At 41.9% G+C, this 21,346-nt stretch overlaps 1 protein-coding gene across 2 annotated transcripts in view; it reads left to right on the forward strand.

Annotated features, from left to right (window-relative positions):
- Positions 1 to 21,346, forward strand: part of LOC133597770 (CUB and sushi domain-containing protein 3-like) — a 589,433-nt gene that overhangs the window by 469,082 nt on the left and 99,005 nt on the right. For both annotated transcript variants that reach the window (XM_061950753.2, XM_061950761.2), the window contains exon 57: positions 16,060 to 16,242. In XM_061950753.2, coding sequence (XP_061806737.1) covers positions 16,060 to 16,242 — 183 coding nt within the window. The remainder of the gene's footprint in view (positions 1 to 16,059; positions 16,243 to 21,346) is intronic.

Below are 21,346 nucleotides of genomic sequence, written 5' to 3' on the forward strand. Positions count from 1 at the left end.
ATGCGTATCGGCAAGGCATGGGAAAATGCCGATCCAAATTCAGTTTTAAAAAAAACTCCGGTCCGTGTTTTCCAACGCACCGATTTCAATAATACATTCCACTTTTCTGCTGCTCCCTAATTTCCGTTCCGCATTTTCCAGCACACCTTCAACACATCCACAGGTCTGTGGATTCTCACGCAGTTGCTTTTAGCTGCAGGCATTACACGACAGGCTCTTCTCACTCTTTTCTGTCTCCCTCTCACAGACAGCAAGCGCACCTTCTTACACATGTCACATACTGTCACGTCATACGTCACATATGTATACGCCCTCGCACAGCAGAGATGTAGCAGCATGGCTAACGCTAGCTGTGATGCTAGCGCAGCCATGTGACCAACGCTCCCTCTAAGGTGCGCGCCTGTGCAATTGCGCACTGTTTAAGCGTCCTCTGCGCATAGCAATTATATGCCACGCACAAAATCAGATAAAAAAAAATAAGCGCATAACAATTTTCGACACACGGACACGACAGAGAAAACAGTTTTCGTCATCATTGTTCAAATATTGTAACGTCTGTCGAGACGCTTATCTCCATTCGGTGCCACACGTCCACACCATCAAAATGCCGAGGCAAACATTTCCAGATCAACACCGTATGAATAAATTAGTGATTTTTTTAGTTGTGATTTCCTTCTCTGCATGAAAGTTTAAAAGTAGCATATATTAATGCAGTATGAAGAAGAATGTTTTAATGTAGACATGCAAGCCTTGAAAGAACATTTTGAAAATGAAGACTACATTTCCTGCAAATGGGTGCATTTCTACCCTATATTTTAACTTTAGATTTATTCTCATATCAAACTCTTTTGGCTGTCTTTTTGACACTTACATCCGGCGCCCCCCTCCACACCCTGGATTATAAATAATGTAAATAATTCAATGTGATTATCTTGTGTGATGACTGTATTATGATGATAGTGTATATCTGATTGTATATATCTGTATCATGAATCAAGTTAAGTGGACCCCGACTTAAACAAGTTGAAAAACTTATTCGGGTGTTACCATTTAGTGGTCAATTGTACGGAATATGTACTTCACTGTGCAACCTACTAATAAAAGTTTCAATCAATCAAAACACATAGAATCATCATACTGATGTGATTATATGCATCAAGTGTTCATTCAAGGCTAAGGCAAAATATCGAGATAGTGAAGTGAAGTGAAGTGAATTATATTTATATAGCGCTTTTCTCTAGTGACTCAAAGCGCTTTACATAGTGAAACCCAATATCTAAGTTACATTTAAACCAGTGTGGGTGGCACTGGGAGCAGGTGGGTAAAGTGTCTTGCCCAAGGACACAACGGCAGCGACTTGGATGGCGGAAGCGGGGATTGAACCTGCAACCCTCAAGTTGCTGGCACGGTCGCTCTACCAACCGAGCTATACCGCCCCACAATAGATATACTGTATATCGTGTATCGCAATATGGCCTTAAAATGTCACAATATTAAAAAAAGGCCATAACGCCCAGCCCTAGTTTCAATGATGCCATTTCTGTTTGTCATGTATAATTTTGTCTATTTTGTGTTTATCCTTGAATAAACAGGTCACTTTCTTGTTACCAACCATTGTGTATTATTCAAACTCCCCTAATTCAGATGGCTAGTTGTTATCAAGAGTACTAAAACCCTTTTCAACATGATTCTGACAACTAAGTAGGCTAAATAACTTTAAACTTTAATACATGCTCGGATAGGCCAGTATCGGTCAGTATCGGTATCGGTCAGTATCGGTATCGGATCGGAAGTGCAAAAACAATATCGGTATCGGATCGGAAGTGCAAAAACCTGGATCGGGACATCCCTAGTACAGATACTTCATGTATCCATTAATCCATCCAGTGGTTCCCAAACATTTTACCATCCCGTACCCCTTCAAACATTTAATCTCCAGTTACGTACCCCCTTCCTCCCCGTTTTTTTTCTTTCTGGGAATCAAGTCCTCCACAATATTGTGGGGATTGTCAGTCTTGGCCACTCGGTAGCTCACCATAAAAGACGCTTCTAGTCCCTTCCTGTTGACTGTATTGGTTTCCCTTATACACATCTTACTGGTCGAAAGTCCACGTAATTCCTGTTAAAAAAACTCTCGTGGTTTATTTTTCAAGTGAGAGTGATTCGTCTCTAGATGTCCTCGCAAGAGTGGAGGTGTCATTGAGTTGTGAGATAGTACTTTTGCACATATTAATCCAACACTCTGGCCGAATAGACGAACCAGTACCGATACAAGTTAACCCCAAAGCAATGTAGTTCTCATCATATTTGCGTCTTTTTGATGATGTCGTTATGACGTCTCTATCCGTGTGCTTTCTCATGTCAGGGGGCCGAAGCTCTGCATCATACTCACTGTCACTGTCAGTGGCCATGCTAGTAACTTGGCTAGCATCAACTGTAGCGCTAGCCCTACTGCTTGCACCCTGATCCAAGGAAGAGAAACCTGGCAGGGGCATCCTCGATTGTAGGCCTACTGGTAGACCTCGATGATGTCTCTCCGCAGGGGGGATTTACTCTTTTTAGCCATGTGTCCATTATTCCGGCGCAGTTATGGCTGTTTTCTATGAATACTAACTTGACGTTAACAAGTAGACTTAGACTTAGACTTCCTCTTTATTGTCATTCAAATTTGAACTTTACAGTACAGATAAGAACAAAATGTTGTTGCATTAGCTCATGGTAGTGCAGGATAAAAGAGCAATAGGTGCAGATATAAATAAATAGATTACTGTACAGATAAATATATTGCACTTTTGCATATGCATCCACATTTACGGATGTATGTTGTATTGTCTTTATATCCCAGAGAGTTAATCCGTTTTGGGGGGGAATTGAGGGGATTGTTATGATGCGTTCAAGAATCTTATGGATTGAGGGAAGAAGCTGTTACAGAACCTGGAGGTTCTGCTACGGAGGCTGCGGAACCTCTTTCTAGAGTCCAGCAGTGAAAACAGTCCTTGGTAGGGGTGGGAGGAGTCTCTGCAGATTTTCTGAGCCCTGGTCAGGCAGCGGCTTTTTGCGATCTCCTGGATAGGAGGAATGGGAGTCCTGATGGTCTTTTCCGCCGACCTCACCACTCTCTGCAGAGACATCCAGTCTGAGGCACTGCCTAATTGGTTGCTACGCAACAATTGAAACACTGTGTCGGGAGAAGACTTGAGCGCGGGACAAGTATGTATTTAGAATGCAGGTCTATAGCGCGGGGTGGTATATTGCCTTTATCCAATAATCGTACAAAATAAATGGCTGGGGGAAACAAAACAAAAAGTGAAACCAATGCATTTCTATGGGCTAGCCGTGCAGGATTTTAGAATAGTTTTCTAAGCACTCTGCGGCAGCTTTGCTCCGTTAAAAACAATTGAGTTCTAATTGTTTGTATTGTCGCTCCGCGTCCGGTCGGCGTTGGCCTTAACGTACCCCTACAATCACCTCGCGTACCCCTGGGGGTATACATACCCCACTTTGGGAAACACTGATCTACGGTATGTGTCTGTTCTTGTTCTCAACTGCCATCTCTTGTTAATTTATAAGAGGGGCTTACAGTACATGGCATGTCAAGTCATTCGCCTTTTGTGCTCATCTGTTGCATGGCTGACTTGAAGGCCTTATTATTTCCTTACAAAAGGGTGAGCGGATATTAAGTCGGATACGAACCCAATTCTCCACCAGCCCAATTAGTGAGATTATAGCTGTCACAGGGCATGCGTTGCTGGTCTGTCTCACCTAAACGAAGGAGTCTCATTAAGTCCTGGCAGATGCTATGTTTCGTACACGCATGCGCGCACACATGCTGTTTGTATGAGCACTCGTACTTGTGCGTCTTTGCACGTGTATGCTCACAAAGGGAGAGCAATCAAGAGCCCTTTCTCCCAGACACACCCTACTGCAGAATCAAAGGTAGCACATGTGTGTACACGCACACACTTTAACGTTAAACACTGTCAGACACGAGCCTATCATCTTCAGCTGACGCGACAAATCCAGCGCGTGTGCTTCTGAGCACCGTGATGTGCATAGAAGATGTGAGCTTTGCGCAGTGAAGCTTTGTCAACACAGTGACTATTAGCGCAGCTGCTTGCTGCTCTGTAGGCCGAGAGCAAGCAGACAACACACAAGAAATGATGCACGGCTCAAGGAACAGGATCTCAAAGCCAATAAAGCGCAGATCCCTTGCAAATAGACAGCATGTACTGAGCCACACAGGCAAGCTCAGCACTCTCGTTTGTTTGTCGCTCTATATGCCAGCTCGACTTACGTGCATAGTATCTGAACATATTATCATCCATTGCTGTGCCTTCGTTGGGTTTTGTTTGGCCGCTGAGTTAATATTTGATTGTTTCTCTTGTAGGATTTTCACCTTCCGTTCCGTCTTTTTTCAGCCAGAACAGCACAAGTGGTAGTTACTGTTCAATGTATCCCCCTTGAATGTAATATTGAACGGTCCCTTATTGCGAGAGTCTGCTCATCATACTTGCCAACTTTGAGACCTCCGATTTCGGGAGGTGGGGGGCGTGGTAGGGGGTGGGGCGGGTCGTGGTTGATTGTGGGGCGCGGTTGGGGGCGGGGGCGTGGTTGGAGGCGTGGTTAAGAGGGGAGGAGTATATTTACAGCTAGAATTCACCAAGTTAAGTATTTCATATACAGTATATATATATATATATATATAAGAAATACTTGACTTTCAGTGAATTCTAGCTATATATACTGTATATATTTATTTTATTATATATATATATATATATATATATATATATATATATATATATATATATATATATATATATATATATATATATAAATACTTTAATTTCAGTGTTCATTTATTTACACATATACACACACATAACACTCATCTACCCATTGTTGAGTTAAGGGTTGAATTGTCCATCCTTGTTCTATTCTCTGTCACTATTTTTCTAACCATGCTGAACACCCTCTCTGATGATGCATTGCTGTGTGGCACGCACAAAAGTGCTTTCATCAAATGCACTAGAGTCTGGAATCGTCCATCTCTCCCTAGCATGGCCCAAAACCGGTTAATCTTTGCTTCCTGAGGAAGATCTTCACTGCCAAGCACTTTGTAGTCCACTACTTCTTCCCGGAGGCTATCCAGGTCCAATCGCAGCTGCGGCTTGGAACTTACAAGCGTATTTGTTCATCTTACTTGTCGTCGGCGTTGCCACGGCTGTATCTTCCTCGTTCTTCTGCTTCGTCTTCTTGTTGTGTGCGCAGTTGTGCACTACACTCTCTAAAAGCCGTAGATGTTATTGTCACATATGCATGTACAGTAGATGGCTGTATTGTCCTGTTTAAGAGTGTCACAACATTGCTGTTTACGGCAGACAAACTGCTTTACGGTACACGAAAACGTGACTGCTGTTGTTGTGTGTTGTTACCGCGCTGGGAGGACGTTAATGAAACTGCCTAACAATAAATCCACATAAGAAACCAAGAACTCGCCCTCGATCATTCTACAGTTATAACGTGATTGGGCAGGCACGCTGTTTATATTGTGGGAAAGCGGACGTGAAAACAGGCTGTCCTCACTCAGGTCCGCATGGAGCTGGAGGGGCGCCTGAATTTCGGGAGATTTTCGGGAGAAAATTTGTCCCGGGTGGTTTTCGGGAGAGGCGCTGAATTTCGAGAGTCTCCCGGAAAATCCGGGAGGGTTGGCAAGTATGCTGCTCATCGCTGCATGAAATGTTCGGCACTCACGTTATTTCCTTGACTCCATACCTGTCATCACGTTCTCATTTCCCGGAGCTGGGTGCGAGAAAGAGACTGTTTGTTACCCACTGGAGACAACTCTGATAGGAACATGAACGGAGAATTAATGAGACCTATAGAATCCTTTTTACTTGGATGGTGGAGATGAAATGTTGATGCACCTTTGTTGAATAGCAGGTTTAGTGAAGCAAAATAAACGGAGCTAACATTCAGTTTAAACACCTACTGATTTGATTGCAGCATTCAGTGCTTTTCATTAGTAGTCTGTATGGCACATCTTGACTTAAGAATATTTGCTCATTCTTCTTTGCCTAAGCGCTCCAACTATGTCAGATTGTGACGGCGTCTCTTTGTGTGGGCCCTTTTCAGACCATGCTAAAGATTTCCAAGTGGATTCAAGTTTGGATTTGTGCCTCTAATATTTCAGAACTTGGTAACACTTTAGTATGGGGAACACATATTCACCATTAATTAGTTGCTTATTAACATGCAAATTAGTAACATATTGGCTCTTAATTAGTCATTATTAAGTACTTATTAATAGGGATGATGTTGGAAACCGGTTCTCCCGATTGTTCGATAAGAAAAGAACCAATTCCATGGATTCGAATCCCTTTTTGAGAACTGGTTACCGTTATCGAAGCCACTATACCGTATTTTCGCGACCATAGGACGCACCATATTAAAAGGCGCCGTTTCAGTTACGGGTGCTATTTCTGTATTTAATGCATAAATAATGCGCAGCGTATTTTTGGGCGCAGGCATGGTTAAACATAAGCTAGTTTAAAACATACGCTAACTTAAAACATATGATAGCATGCATGGACGCTGTTTTAAAAAGGCAGCAGGAGCAAAGCTGAGTTCGGTTGTACTTTATTGAAGTATTTATCAATGTACTCACATTATTTTTTGATCAATCCTCATCCACAAATCCATCAGTCCTCATCTTCTGTGTCCCAAACAGTTGGGCAAGTTCTCCACCAAACACGCCAGATTACCTCTCCTCATTTTCAAAGTCAGTCTCGTTTTCCATTAGCATAGCAAGCTAGCACAACAGTAAAAGTCGACTTCTCTTGCCCCGTGCTGGTCCCCTTCTTCTCCAGTGTGCTTCACCGGGATGTCGAAAGTGAGCGGCACCTCGTCCATGTTGGTGATGTGTTTGTCGGCAATTATTTGTATTTACAATTCACATAGCAGCACTATATGCTCACTGGGGGCGTGCCTTTAGCGTCCTCTCTCACCTGGAACCTTCACCCTATAACGGCCGTATGCTGTCTTCAGTCACGTCCGCTTTTCCTCAATATAAACAGCGTGCCGGCCCAGTCATATAACATCTATGGCTTTTGGAACTCAGTGCACACACAACAACCTATCTGGATTCGATAAGAGATTAGATAAGGAATCGGTTCGATAAGAGGATTCGATAATGGACTCGAACTCGATAATTTCTTAACGAACATCATCCCTACTTATTAATAGGGTTGCAAAATTCCGGGAATATTCAAAGTTGGAAACGTTCCATGGGAATTAACGGGAATATATGGGAATTAACGGGAATTGATGGGAATAAACATTGAATGCATCATGCTAGATCTTGCAGCATGATTATTAGCTAAAACAACCTGATTTAATGCAAATTCAGTAGAATTTCAACCCTGCATGGTGCATTCCTCCATCACATGTGCAGTGCATTCTTCCATCACATGCACAGATAATTCCCAGCATGCTACTCACTACAGCAGGGCTATTGAGGCCACACTAGTATTTGAGCCCAAGGACTTCATCCAGTCAGGTAAGTTTTGATGATATTACTGGGGTAATTTGATCTATGGTATTTAAGTTTAATAGAGGTGTAATTGCTTGTTACTGTATGACTGTAGGCTACTTCAGCAGACTTCCACTCAAGCTAGCAAGCTGTTCCTGTACTTGTTAAATAATTTTGTGGCCATTATCTCTAGCTAGCTAAGTTTATGTACCACCACAGTCTCATAATGAACCGAAAATATTTCTCCGTTAGCCGTGATGCTAATTTTCTATATGTTAAATCCCATTCATTTATGTTAGCAATCCGAATTTACCTTTTTTGTGATCTGTAAAGTTCAACTAGCAAATACTAAATCAAAACGTGTAGTTTCCTCTGCCTTCTGTTCTTTTTAAAAATGCTAACTTTTCTCACTCAGGAGTTAAAAAAAATCTAAACAAGGCAGAAGAGCTCCACGTGGCTCCAGAGCCACGGGTTGCAGAACCCTGATTTAGATGTATTTGTTGGGTATATGTGATGCTGAAAACTGAATTATTTTTTTGCCAACACCTAAAAGTTGTATAACCAACTTTCTCTAACCAATATTAAATGAATATGAAAAAGATGTGAGGAAAATCATACTCACCTGAATTATGTCTGGTTTTAATATAGGTATGTTTCATCTTCATGTACTACGTAGGCTGCACTTACATTTGTAATTTGGAACTTGTGTCCTGACCAAAACTTAAACAAAAAAGATTCTAGATGCACACTTTGGTGCAGTTAGCTTAGAATTCACACCAATGTTTCCATCATCCAACCCTCGGCTGCACAGGAAAGAGCAAATTCATCAAGTAAAGCCATGATTCGTGAGCTACTCATGACACATGTCATAAATATAAATATTGCAAACAAACGCCATCTGCTGGGTTAAGTAAACTGGTTAATATTATATTATTCTATTTTTACCAGCTTCAATTTTATAAAATGCTTCTAAAATATACATTTAAAGGGTATTGTTGTCTCAGTCACACAGAGGGAGAAAGAAGAGCAAAGTAACACAAACTTGTTATGTCTCATATTTGTATTTTCTGCAGACGTTTTGCTTTTTGTTTTGTCTTAATGCTTGTAAGTCTCTTTGGTCGGTGTTACGTTCACTTCCGAGCTCAATTTTAACCGAACTGCACCAGGGTTCTGCTTGACAGCTTCTTTGCTGTGCACCACAGTTGGGATGATTGCATTCAGACTAGCAGAGCAAGCACCAGAGTTCATTTTAAATGAACCAAACATAACCAGTGTGAACACACCCTTAAGCAATCATGTTTGATGTTGTTTTTTTCTTTGCCCCAAGATGATCTGTTTATTTCCAACTGAATTATCCAGATTTGTACTCCACAGTTAAAGGTTTTTTTGCAACTTCCTCACAGTAATATTTTGCAAATCAAAAAATATAACAAGAACACCACCAGATAGCTTATATTACCATTAATGGTTTGACAGAACACATTTGTTTGACAATTGTCAGTTTTTTTTTTTCACAATTACATTTTTTATGTCCTAATTTTTAACGGCCCAAATAAAATGATTGGTGTTTACGGTGGTCACTCACCTGGTCTCGTCAACACATACACAGGGAGTGCACGCACACATACAAAAGCAGTCCAAGAGAAACAACGAACAATTTGCAGTCATGTTTTTGTTATGATAAAATATACATTTTAGCGTCTAATACAAGCTATCCAAATTGCTATTATTAGCTAACACATGCATGGTTTACATACTTGCGTAGTCAGGTCATTACGTACAAGAAGCCATGAGAGGGCGGGATATACTGTGTAAAACACATTGGAAAGTTGGCGCCCTCTAGACATCGGTGTAAATGTTGCAAACAGCCCCTTCAATTGTGTACATTCTGAATTGTCGTCATAATTATCATTGAGTTCCATCTTCTCAATGAAGGTTGGAGGTCATGGTTTGCCAGTAGAGGTGGGAATCTTTAGGCACCTCACGATTCGATTACGATTCAGAAGCTACGATTCGATTAAAAATCGATTATTGATGCATCTGTAATATATGTATTTTGATGCAGTTTTACATTTCTATTCGTTTCACAAAATAAGCGTTTATCACTTTCAACTTTTAAAAACAGTGCATTCGTAATAAGAAACAGTTAAATTAATTTCCATCACATTTGTTAAATTAATAGAAATGTGTGGAAACTGGACCATAAGTGCCTTATAATCAGTGTTGGGTTAGTTACTGAAAAACAGTAACTAGTTACAGTTACTAGTTACTTTATTTCAAAAGTAACTCAGTTACTAACTCAGTTACTTACACCAAAAAGTAATGCGTTACTGTGAAAAGTAACTACCGTATTTTCCGCACTATAAGGCGCACCGGATTATTAGCCGCACCTTCTATGAATTACATATTTCATAATTTTGTCCACCAATAAGCCGCCCCGGACTAAAAGCCGCGCCTACGCTGCGCTAAAGTGAATGTCAAAAAAACGCTGCGCTAAAGTGAATGTCAAAAAGACAGTCAGATAGTTCAGTCAAACTTTAATAATATATTGAAAACCAGCGTTCTAACAACTCTGTCCCAAAATGTACGCAAATGTGCAATCACAAACATAGTAAAATTCAAAATGGTGTAGAGCAATAAATAGCAACATAATGTTGCTCGAACGTTAATGTCACAACACACAAAATAAACATAGCGCTCACCTTCTGAAGTTATTCTTCATTCGTAAATCCTTCGAATTCTTCGTCTTCGGTGTCCGAATTGAAAAGTTGTGCAAGCGTGGTATCCAAAATGGCCGGTTCCGTCTCGTAGAAGTCATCGGGAGTCAGTGTCGCTGTTGTTCTGTGAATCCTGCCTTCCGGAAAGCTCGGACCACAGTTGTGACCGAAATATCTGCCCAAGCATTTACGATCCACTGGCAGATGTTGGCGTATGTCGTCCGAGGCTGTCTGCCCGTCTTAGTGAAGGTGTGTTCGCCTTCGGAGCTGTGTGAAAAAAGCCACCCGGCCTCTTCGCGTAAACTTCCCTTAACCACTCGCTCATCTTTTCTTCATCCATCCATCCCTTCGAGTTAGCTTTTATGATGACGCCGGCTGGAAAGGTCTCTTTTGGCAAGGTCTTCCTTTTGAATATCACCATGAGTGGAAGTTAGCATGGCAAGCTAGAACCACAGTGAAGGATGACTTCTCATTCCCTGTGGAGCGAATATTCACCGTACGTGCTCCCGTTCCACAGTGCGGTTCAGTTGCTGTGAAATACGGTAGTAATCCGTGTGCGGATGGAGAGATTGCGTCTTTTTATGGACCGGATCGTTTAGTAGGAGCCATTTTGTGGTCTTTACAGATGTAAACAGGAAATGAAACGTACGGTGATATCCGCGCGTTTTTTCTTCTTCTTCCGGGGGCGGGTGAAGCGCTTCCTGTTCTATGGGGGCGGGTGAAGCGCTTCCTGTTCTATGGGGGCGGGTGCTTTCCTTGGCGGTTGCTTGCGTAGAAGAAGAAGCGCTTCCTGTTCTACCGGGAAAAAAGATGGCGGCTGTTTACCGAAGTTGCGAGACCGAAACTTTATGAAAATGAATCGTAATAAAGCGCACCGGGTTATTAGGCGCACTGTAAGCTTTTGAGAAAAATTGTGGTTTTTAGGTGCGCCTTATAGTGCGGAAAATACGGTATTTAGTTACTTCTTCTACTTTTTTTTTTTAAAGCTCCCATTAATGCCCTTTTAGCCTTCATTTTAGTACTGTTATTGCACTGGAGAATAATACAATCTGTTGATCAACTTGACATACATTTGCATCACTGAACTCTGCTAAGCAATGTGCTCTACATACAACACACAAAGACAAAGATATGTTTCAAAGGGCCAATTTATTTCAGGCCAGAACAAATTGACAAAACTATTTTAAATAGCTGCAACATAACATACATAAGTAACAAACAGCATAATAACACTAACACTAACACTAACCACGTTAAACCCAGATTCCGAACTAATAAAGGTCTTAACTCATTCTCTTTCTATGCCACTTCAATATGGAATGCACTCCCAACAGGTGTAAAAGAAAGGGCATCTCTATCCTCCTTCAAAACCGCACTAAAAGAACACCTCCAGGCAACTACAACCCTAAACTAACACCCTCCCTTCCACATAATACCTCTTCGGATTGTAAATAATCAAATGTAGACACTTTTTCTTATACTTTCTGATCTCTCTCTCTATGTCCACTACTTGCTATACATATCCTACCAAGTCAGTCCTACACTGTTTCAATGTCCATTTCTCTGATGATGCAATTGTTGATGACTGAAGTGTTGATACCAACCAAACCTAACCCCCCCCCCCCCCCCCTCCATATCCCACACCCCAGATTGTAAATAATGTAAATAATTCAATGTATATACCCTGATGATTATCTTGTGTGATGACTGTATTATGATGTTAGTATATATGATAGTATATATCTGTATCTGGACCCCGACTTAAACAAGTTAAAAAACTTATTTGGGTGTTACCATTTAGTGGTCAATTGTACGGAATATGTACTGTACTGTGCAATCTACTAATAAAAGTTTAAATCAATCAATCAATCAATCAACAACATAGCTGTAAAGCTGGCTTCACCTAAGGAAGGCACACGTGACATACACAGAGCCTAACCAGGCAGATTTGAATTGTTGTTTTGGGCAGTAGACAGGATCTTTGATCCAAGACACAACTTACATTTAACTAAAATTTTCTTTTCTTTGTGCTCGACAAAAGAAAAGAAGTGAGAATATCTCATACTTGCCAACCCTCCCGAATTTCAGTGCCTCTCCCTGGGACAACCATTCTCCAAATTTCTGCCGATTTCCAGCCGGACTTAAGGCACGCCCCCTCCCGGTCTGTGCGGATCTGAGTGAGGACAGCCTGTCGTCACGTCCGCTTGGCCAACCAAAAAGTAACCACAGAACACTATACCGTATAGGCGTATAGTGTTCTGTGGTTACTTTTTTGTTGGCCAACGGTTGTATTGCGCACCCCCCTCCCCTCCCCTCCCCTCCCCTCCCCTCTCCTCCCCTCCCCTTCCCACACTCAGACACACAGTCACACACACACACAGAGAGCGCAGAGGAAGAATCAGAAGCACGTCTCTGCTTCGCTGGAATAAAACACACTCAGATCCTCAGTTTCTAGCCGATACTACATAAAAAATAACGTAAAATAACGCAGTAACGCATCATGTAGTAACGGTAACTGAGTTATTGAATATAAAAAAATAACGCGTTAGATTACTAGTTACCGCCGAAACTAACGGCGTTACAGTAACGCGTTACTTTGTAACGCGTTAGTCCCAACACTGCTTATAATGCAGGAGCTGGTCGGATCGCTCAGTGAGGTGGCTCGATCAATTATTGACGTTTACTAATCGATTTTATATATGTTCATGTCCGAATTGCGATGCATCTAAAAATCGATTATTTCCCCCACTTCTATTTGCCAATATCACTGGTTTTGAGCTAAGCATTCACTGTTCTATCTTGTGATGCTTTCAACAAATCTGTGTCTTAGTCTTCTTATTTTCCTTTCCCCGTCTCTTTTTTCCCTTAATGAATTGAGTTTGAAACTAATTTGATTTGACTCGCTTGTCTCGCAACCGCGTATGACATGACGTGCACAAAAATCATCAGGTTACAACAAGGCATTAAGGCTGATTTTTGCAGCATATCGGACATTTTCTAGCATCCGACATCATACAACTTTTTCTGCATGCAAGGACTGGGGGACGCATCATGAGAAAGGCGCCCACACTCTCTGGGCAGCAATCAACCGGCTTCCTCTCTCCACTATTGCGGTGCTCTGTTGGAAGTTCTGCCACGTCTTCCACAAACTGTAAGGTTCCGTAAAGGCAAGCGGGACGAGGCCCGTCCGTTCGTCACGCAGCCCACCATCATCATCATCATCGCTCGACTGCAACAGGAAGCTAACAAGCCAAATAATCGAGTCCACGAACATTGCTCCAAAGTACAGATTTTGTCTTGGTCTATATACAAAAGTAAACATTGACATGTGCAAAGGCAGTAATATATGGTAAAACAAGGTGACAGCTAAAAAGGACTTCCCCATTATCCCCTCTTTTCATAAAGGAAAAACACGCCAGGTGAAAAGCTGATTATCATCATCGGCGGTCACTCAAACAAGTATGACGATCCTCCTGGTAGGGGTGTATCCCTTTATGGAGGATGCCTGTGCGTGACTTTGTTATACTACTACGGTACTGACATAAGTTGACTCGTGTGCCATATGTGACCAAAGGGTGAACAAATATACTACAGTACTAGGATTAGAGTGGCCATAAACAGTTAGTTTCTACAGCTGGGGTCTTCAAAGTGTGGCACAGGGGCCATCTGTAGCCCGTGACTCGTTTGTTATTGGTTTTAGGCACATTACAAAAACAAAACAAAATAATCTTGGGAACACAAAGCTTAGTCTTTAAAAAAAAAAAAAATTATCTTCAGGGGATTTCAGGAAATCCCCTGAAGAGCAGGGAAACCTGCGAAACAGGCTTGTAGGGATGAAATAGCCTCTGTGTTTTTTCCTGACCTAACATATATTCCACTCTACCCCGGTATTGAGCACTGTATAATGGATAAACCACAGAAACCTTGACTATATATATATATATACCCACACATAGTAGACGCAGGGGTAACTCTTGCTTTGGTTGAAAAGGTTGGTGACCACTGCTCTATTGGCTGTTTGTTGGCAGACTGTAGAGCTCGACTTGGGCGTTTTGGAGTTTACACAAATAAGATGGATCAGTACCATGAATTGCCTTAAAAACAAACATTAAAAGTTTAAAATCAACTCTAAACCTGGATAGAAACCAGTGCAGAGACTGCAGAACTATCGTAGAGTGTTTGTCAAGAGAAGAAGATTTAGTGTTGACTGGTTGACACCAACATACAGGGCATTACAGTAGTCAGGACGAGAACCGATAAAAGCATGAGAGTCTTACTTGCTGACAAGGGTATTTGCTTTAGCCAGAAGGCTTAGCTAAAAAAAACTAACTAACAATAGAGTGAAAATTTCAGATTGTTGTCCCAGATTAACTTCCAGTTATTTACCACTGGTTTGCAATAGGGAGCAAGAGAACTCAGATCAGGGACAGCACTTGGGGGAATGTTAGATCCAAACACAATGCATTCTGTTTTAGACTCATTTACAGTAAATGTAAGAAATGATGGGACAACCATGCTTGGATGTCTCTTCTGCAGTTAAAAATGGAATCCTTTGAAATAGGAGTGTCTGAAAAAACGGTAGATAAAGTTACAGGTCATCCGCATAGAGATGGAAAGAAAGGTTGTGTTTGTCAATAATTTAACTTAGGAGCAACAAATATAAGGAAGACAGCACTGGTACAAGAACAGATCCCTTAGGCACACCAGAAGACAGTGGCGCACCGGGAGATAGAAATTCATGGTAACACTTAGTATGGGGAACATATTCTAAGTAACAAATACTTAATTTAGAGTTATTTGAACACTAGGGGAACATATAAGGGTTAGGGTTAGGGTTACTAATAAGCAAGAATTCTGAGGTTATTGAGAGAAGACTCTTAGTTAATGGCTTACTAGTTGTATAATAAGGCCATGCAGAATAAGGCATTAATAATGACTAATTAAGAGCCAATATGTTACTAATTTGCATGTTAATAAGCAACTAATTTATGGTGAATATGTGTTCCCCATACTAAAGTGTTACCAAATGTATTAATTGTAACTGCAAAAGTACTGTCGGTCAAGTACGACTCAAACAATTGAAAAACAGTCCCTTGAAGGCCAACTATTTGGGCGAAACGTTCAATGAAGCTGGCGTGGTCAAAGGTATTAAATGCAGCAAGGACGTCCAACATCTCCTGCATGACAGGCTTTTTGGAGCCCCAGGACAAAAGAATATCATTCTGGACTTTAAACAGTAATGTGTCGTGATCTAAAACCAGATTGAAACTTTATCTAAAATAATATTGTTGTAATATTGTATCGGATTATTGTTGGCATCATATCAGAAGTGAAAAAGTTGCATTGGGACAACCTTCCTGTTAGACAATCGTACAGTATGTTTCATCACACGACCGTGACAGGGGCGATCATTTGCAACCGTAAAAAATGCATCAAGCTCGTGAGGTCAACCCTTGTGCATCATTTCTAATAACCACAGTTGGTTGCCACTTATGTCTGCCCCGCACACTTTATAGATAGAGAGCGGCTGGTGTCAAAGCTGTAAAAAGTATTAGTGCTCCAGGTTGTTGGCTTGGGGACAAATGCTCATTGGAGCATTGTGTGTTTTATCGCGGCCTTCTGGACAACTCCAAAGATGTACGATCAAAAGTCCATTTTGTGTTGCCGTGCTGCTTGACAGACAAGGAACGCTGGATTCACAACGATGCCGACTTGAAAGGTCCCTCTGTGAGAGTGCCTACCTCGCTGAGGGGGACACTGCCTTGTGTTTCTTTCTTTCATTGCTCCTTGTGTGGTTATCTCTCACTGCAGGCGACACTGCGGGCACCTGCGGGGATCCTGGCACGCCTGCACATGCCAGCAGGGAGGCTGGCAACTTCAAAGTGCGAAGCAAGGTGCGATTCACCTGCGCAGTGGGACATACGCTGTACGGCTCGGCAGAGAGGATCTGCTTCCCCAACGGGACGTGGTCGGGCAGACAGCCATTCTGCAAACGTAAGGGAACTCACACGATGTCTCTGTGTTATGTTTGCAACAGTGGGCGAGTAGAGGAGTGTTCAAAACAATACTATACTCATAATTCCTCCCACTCAGTGATAGATCCACCTTTGAACTCGTGGTGTTACATAAAAAGACATGTGGGATGATTTTGCTCTCCAAAAAAGTGCCTTTAGCAACAAATTATAAACTGCAATATTTGAACAGTATCAACAAATATAATGCATGTAGTACATGTGGATGTGCATGCTGCAGGCTTCGACAATGTCACTCCAATTAATATATGTATAGTTCAATACATTAACGTACGCTCCGTGGGCCGGATCAGACCCGCGAACAGGTTTTATCCGGCCCGCGAGATGAGTTTGCTAAGTTTAAAGGGGAACATTATCACCAGACCTATGTAAGCGTCAATATATACCTTGATGTTGCAGAAAAAAGACCATATATTTTTTTAACCGATTTCCGAACTCTAGATGGGTGAATTTTGGCGAATTAAGCGCCTTTCTATTATTCGCTCTCGGAGCGATGACGTCACATTGTGACGTCACATCGGGAAGCAATCCGCCATTTTCTCAAACACATTACAAACACCGAGTCAAATCAGCTCTGTTATTTTCCGTTTTTTCGATGGTTTTCCGTACCTTGGAGACATCATGCCTCGTCGGTGTGTTGTCGGAGGGTGTAACAACACGAACAGGGACGGATTCAAGTTGCACCAGTGGCCCAAAGATGCGATAGTGGCAAGAAATTGGACGTTTGTTCCGCACACTTTACCGACGAAAGCTATGCTACGACAGAGATGGCAAGAATGTGTGGATATCCTGCGACACTCAAAGCAGATGCATTTCCAACTGGACTGGACAGATCAGCTTTCAGGAAAAGAGAGCGGATGAGGGTATGTCTACAGAATATATTAATTGATGAAAACTGGGCTGTCTGCACTCTCAAAGTGCATGTTGTTGCCAAATGTATTTCATATGCTGTAAACCTAGTTCATAGTTGTTAGTTTCTTTTAATGCCAAACAAACACATACCAATCGTTGGTTAGAAGGCGATCGCCGAATTCGTCCTCGCTTTCTCCCGTGTCGCTGGCTGTCGTGTCGTTTTCGTCGGTTTCGCTTGCATACGGTTCAAACCGATATGGCTCAATAGCTTCAGTTTCTTCTTCAATTTCGTTTTCACTACCTGCCTCCACACTACAACCATCCGTTTCAATACATGCGTAATCTGTTGAATCGCTTAAGCCGCTGAAATCCGAGTCTGAATCCGAGCTAATGTCGCTATACCTTGCTGTTCTATCCGCCATGTTTGTTTGTATTGGCATCACTGTGTGACGTCACAGGAAATTGGACGGGTGTATATAACGATGGTTAAAATCAGGCACTTTGAAGCTTTTTTTAGAGATATTGCGTGATGGGTAAAATTTTGAAAAAAACTTCGAAAAATAAAATAAGCCACTGGGAACTGATTTTTAATGGTTTTAACCCTTTTGAAATTGTGATAATGTTCCCCTTTAAAAATGAGCTGAAATTTTTGAATGAAAGAAACTGCTGTTCTAAATGTGTCCATTAGATGTCGCAATAGCAATTCTTTGTATCTTTGTAGATTTAAAAAAAAACATATGTAAAAAACAAACAAAAAAACACATGATTTTAGTGCACCAGTCGAAATAAATAACATCCTGTAATTTGATTTTGATATCATTTTTTTATCTTGATAGATTGAAAATGAACACTAATGAGTTGACTGATGAACATTATCACATAATTTATTTTACAAAGTATAAATAAAGATGGAATACTATTTACCGCAACATGTAAGTGTAAAAAAAACAACAACATAACTTTTTAAACAAAGTTAACAATCTAAAGTTGTCTTTATTTTTAAGTTATCGTGCTGTGATGTTACCAGTCCGGCCCACTTGGGAGTAGATCTAAAATGAGTTTGACACCCGTGCATTAAAGCATACATGCATTGAACCTCACCATTTTTTTCATTGGGACAAAGTTGTCGACACTTTGGTCAAGCTGTGGTACGGACTGTGGTGAACGAACCCTTGTGAATTTAGACGACATTATTTAAAAAGAACCCCAGCTCTTCTTCCGCCGTGGCTTATCTCAGGAGGTTCAATCGGATATCAAGGCAAATTTTTCAGTGCTTTGCTCTCCTCTCCTTTACCGCGGGCCAGCTGGGCACAGTGCCAGTGTCATTTCTAATATGACAGGCCAACGCAGCAGACCCTCTGAGTTCCTCTCTCTGTGTTGCTTTTCCATTCAATCTCTCTTTTTTTTCCCCTCCGTCTCGCTCGATCGCTCATTTCCTCCAGCCAACCTTTTTTTTTTATCTCGTTTCTGCCCAGATTTCTCTCCCACTTAATCTTATTGTCTGGCTACCTTTCTTCCAGTGTCTTTTCTTCCCTCCGTCCTCACTTGCTGTCTCCTGACTGAATACCTAATGTGAGCGCGCGCACGTGTTTGCGCGTGCCTAATGATGATTATAGCACCTGGTGGCGTGTGTGAGTAATATGCTCGCGCATACCTAAGTGTTTGTTTCAGCATATGTGCTAATTGACAAACCTCCGCAGTAGCCACAACATGTCTCCTTCCTGCATGAATCACGGTGTCATATGTTCCAGGCAATTAGGTGATTTACAAAGCAAATCAGTTTTCTAATTAGACTTGATGCTGAGCAGGTGAAAAATACAATAATTTTGTCTCTCTAGAAAGCATTTAGCCTTGCAATACATTTATAAATGTGTACAAGATGATAATTTGGCATGCTATTTTGTAAAGTTAATTTAAACATTATATTTGTTCTAAACATTTATTACATTAAGCTTAAAGGGGAACTGCATTTTTTTTTTCATTTTACAGTCATTATGAAAGACATGACGACAGATGGATTTTTTTAATGCATTCCAAATACAAAATAAATAAAAAACTAAAAAAAAGTCTGCTTACAGCACAGCCATTAAAAGGTCCTCTATTGCGCCCATAAAATCCAATAAATAACTATTCAAAAAGCGCCAACAATACTCCATTTACATTTTGTGACTTGAATATTAACCAAGTATTAGTGATATTGTTATTATGAGCGCAAACGCTGACAAACTATTTATAGCGGCGTCATAATCACTTCCGTGTGTGTCTATTAGAGATGCGCGGTTTGCGGGCACAACCGCGGAGTCCGCGGATTATCCGCGGATCGGGCGGATGAAATTTAAAAAAATTAGATTTTATCCGCGGGTCGGGCGGTTGAAATAAAAAAAATTAGATTTTAAATAGATTCAGGCGGGTGGCAGTTAAACCAATTCGGAAATATATATACATAGTTAAATGTTGTTACCCACATACGAAAAACGAGCAGGCACCTGCAGCATATGCCACAACAGAAGAAAAAAAAAAAAAGAGATGGACACTTTTACGGAGCGGAGAAGGCCCCCGACGCCTCGCCGAGGTCCGGGACCGAGGCCCCTTCCCCCGAGAGGGCCCCACCGGGAGCCGTAGCTGAGGCGATCCGCGATAAGGGCCCGACGCACGTCCAGGGTCACCACCGCGCCCACCGCACTGACACCCCGCCTCGTCCGCCTTCGCCGCGGCCGGCGTCACGCGCAGCAGGTAAGCAGCTTACCTGCCCGCCACCCCCGTGGCCGGGGGCTCGTAACAGGGGTCGCTCCGCCCGCGCAGCTTACCTGCCCGCCACCCCTGTTGCCGGGGGCGCGTAACAGGGGTCACTCCGCGCGCAGTGCGCTCACGAAAGGGGTGGGGCTCACCCTGGTTGATATAGACAGCAGGACGGTGGCCATGGACGTCGGAACCCGCTAAGGAGTGTGTAACAACCCACCTGCCGAATCAACTAGCCCTGAAAATGGATGGCGCTGGAGCGTTGGGCCCATACCCGGCCGTCGCCGGCAGCGAGACGCGCTTGGAGGTGCGCTCAGCACGGCTCCCATATGATTGCGCACTGGTGTGCGTCTGGGTCGTGACAGCGTGGCACGCGAATGTCTGTGCTGCATTGGATCAGTCTCCTTTCTTTAACAGGCAAAAGCTTTATAACCTCACTAATGCCTTGCATCGTCTATATTAGATATATAACAACGGGCGGATGGCGGGCGGGTGCGGTTCTGATCAAATGTTACATCGGGTGGATGGCGGATGGTTGACGACTTTCTGATGCGGTTGCGGATGAAATAATTGCCTATCCGCGCATCTCTAGTGTCTATGTATCCTCTCTTCTCTGCTCCTTGTAAGTTCATTGTAGATCATAAATCAAAAGCACAACCATCAAGCATGTTGTTTTTATTAGCATTAAAGTGATGCTTTAGGGCCACGTTCACACTGCAAAATATGATGCCCAATTTAGATTTTTTGTTAAATACGATCTTTTTATGTAAAATTTAGGGCTGTCGAAATTGACGCGATAACGCGTTTACTATAAGGTCCTTTAATGTACATTTTTTTTAACGCGCGATTAACGTCCTGACTCTTATTTGACCCTCGTCCCATTCCGTAGCTTGAGGAATTGTAATGGCTATCCAGTTACTGTGGAGCTACAAGCGGGTAAAATAGCGAGCAAAAATGCACAAAGAAATCGAGACATAATAGAAGTCTCAGGTCCAAAGCCATGGCAAGTCGTTCTAAGGACAAAACAAGACAATTTTACATTCAATCGCCGTGGGACGACAACATTGGAGCGAGCGCTGCTGGACCGCTTTGCGTTTGAGTTTATATTGTAGCCAAACCTTTCCCCTAAAGACATGTCTAAAAAACTTTTGTTATTTTTTATAATTTTTGCCCATTTATTGTGTTTTGTTTACTTTTCCGATTAATGCAGAACCAGCATAGCAGTTTTGAATTGGCATCAATCAGAGATATCAAACTTTTCTGTTCCTTCTCATCCTACCAACCAAGTTGTTGTCTGTTGGTGTTTTTTTTTATTAAGGAAGTATGTATCTATCCTATACCTCCTCCATGTAAATATATTTTTCATAATGCATTTTCTTATGTTTGAGTCCAGACGCACAAATGTGCTGTTGATCCGAACCACAGCTTCGCGCACACAATTAATTGTCAGCATGCATATTTTTGTGTTGTCTAGA

Source organism: Nerophis lumbriciformis, linkage group LG04 (assembly GCF_033978685.3).
Source record: "Nerophis lumbriciformis linkage group LG04, RoL_Nlum_v2.1, whole genome shotgun sequence".
Lineage (NCBI taxonomy): Eukaryota > Metazoa > Chordata > Actinopteri > Syngnathiformes > Syngnathidae > Nerophis > Nerophis lumbriciformis.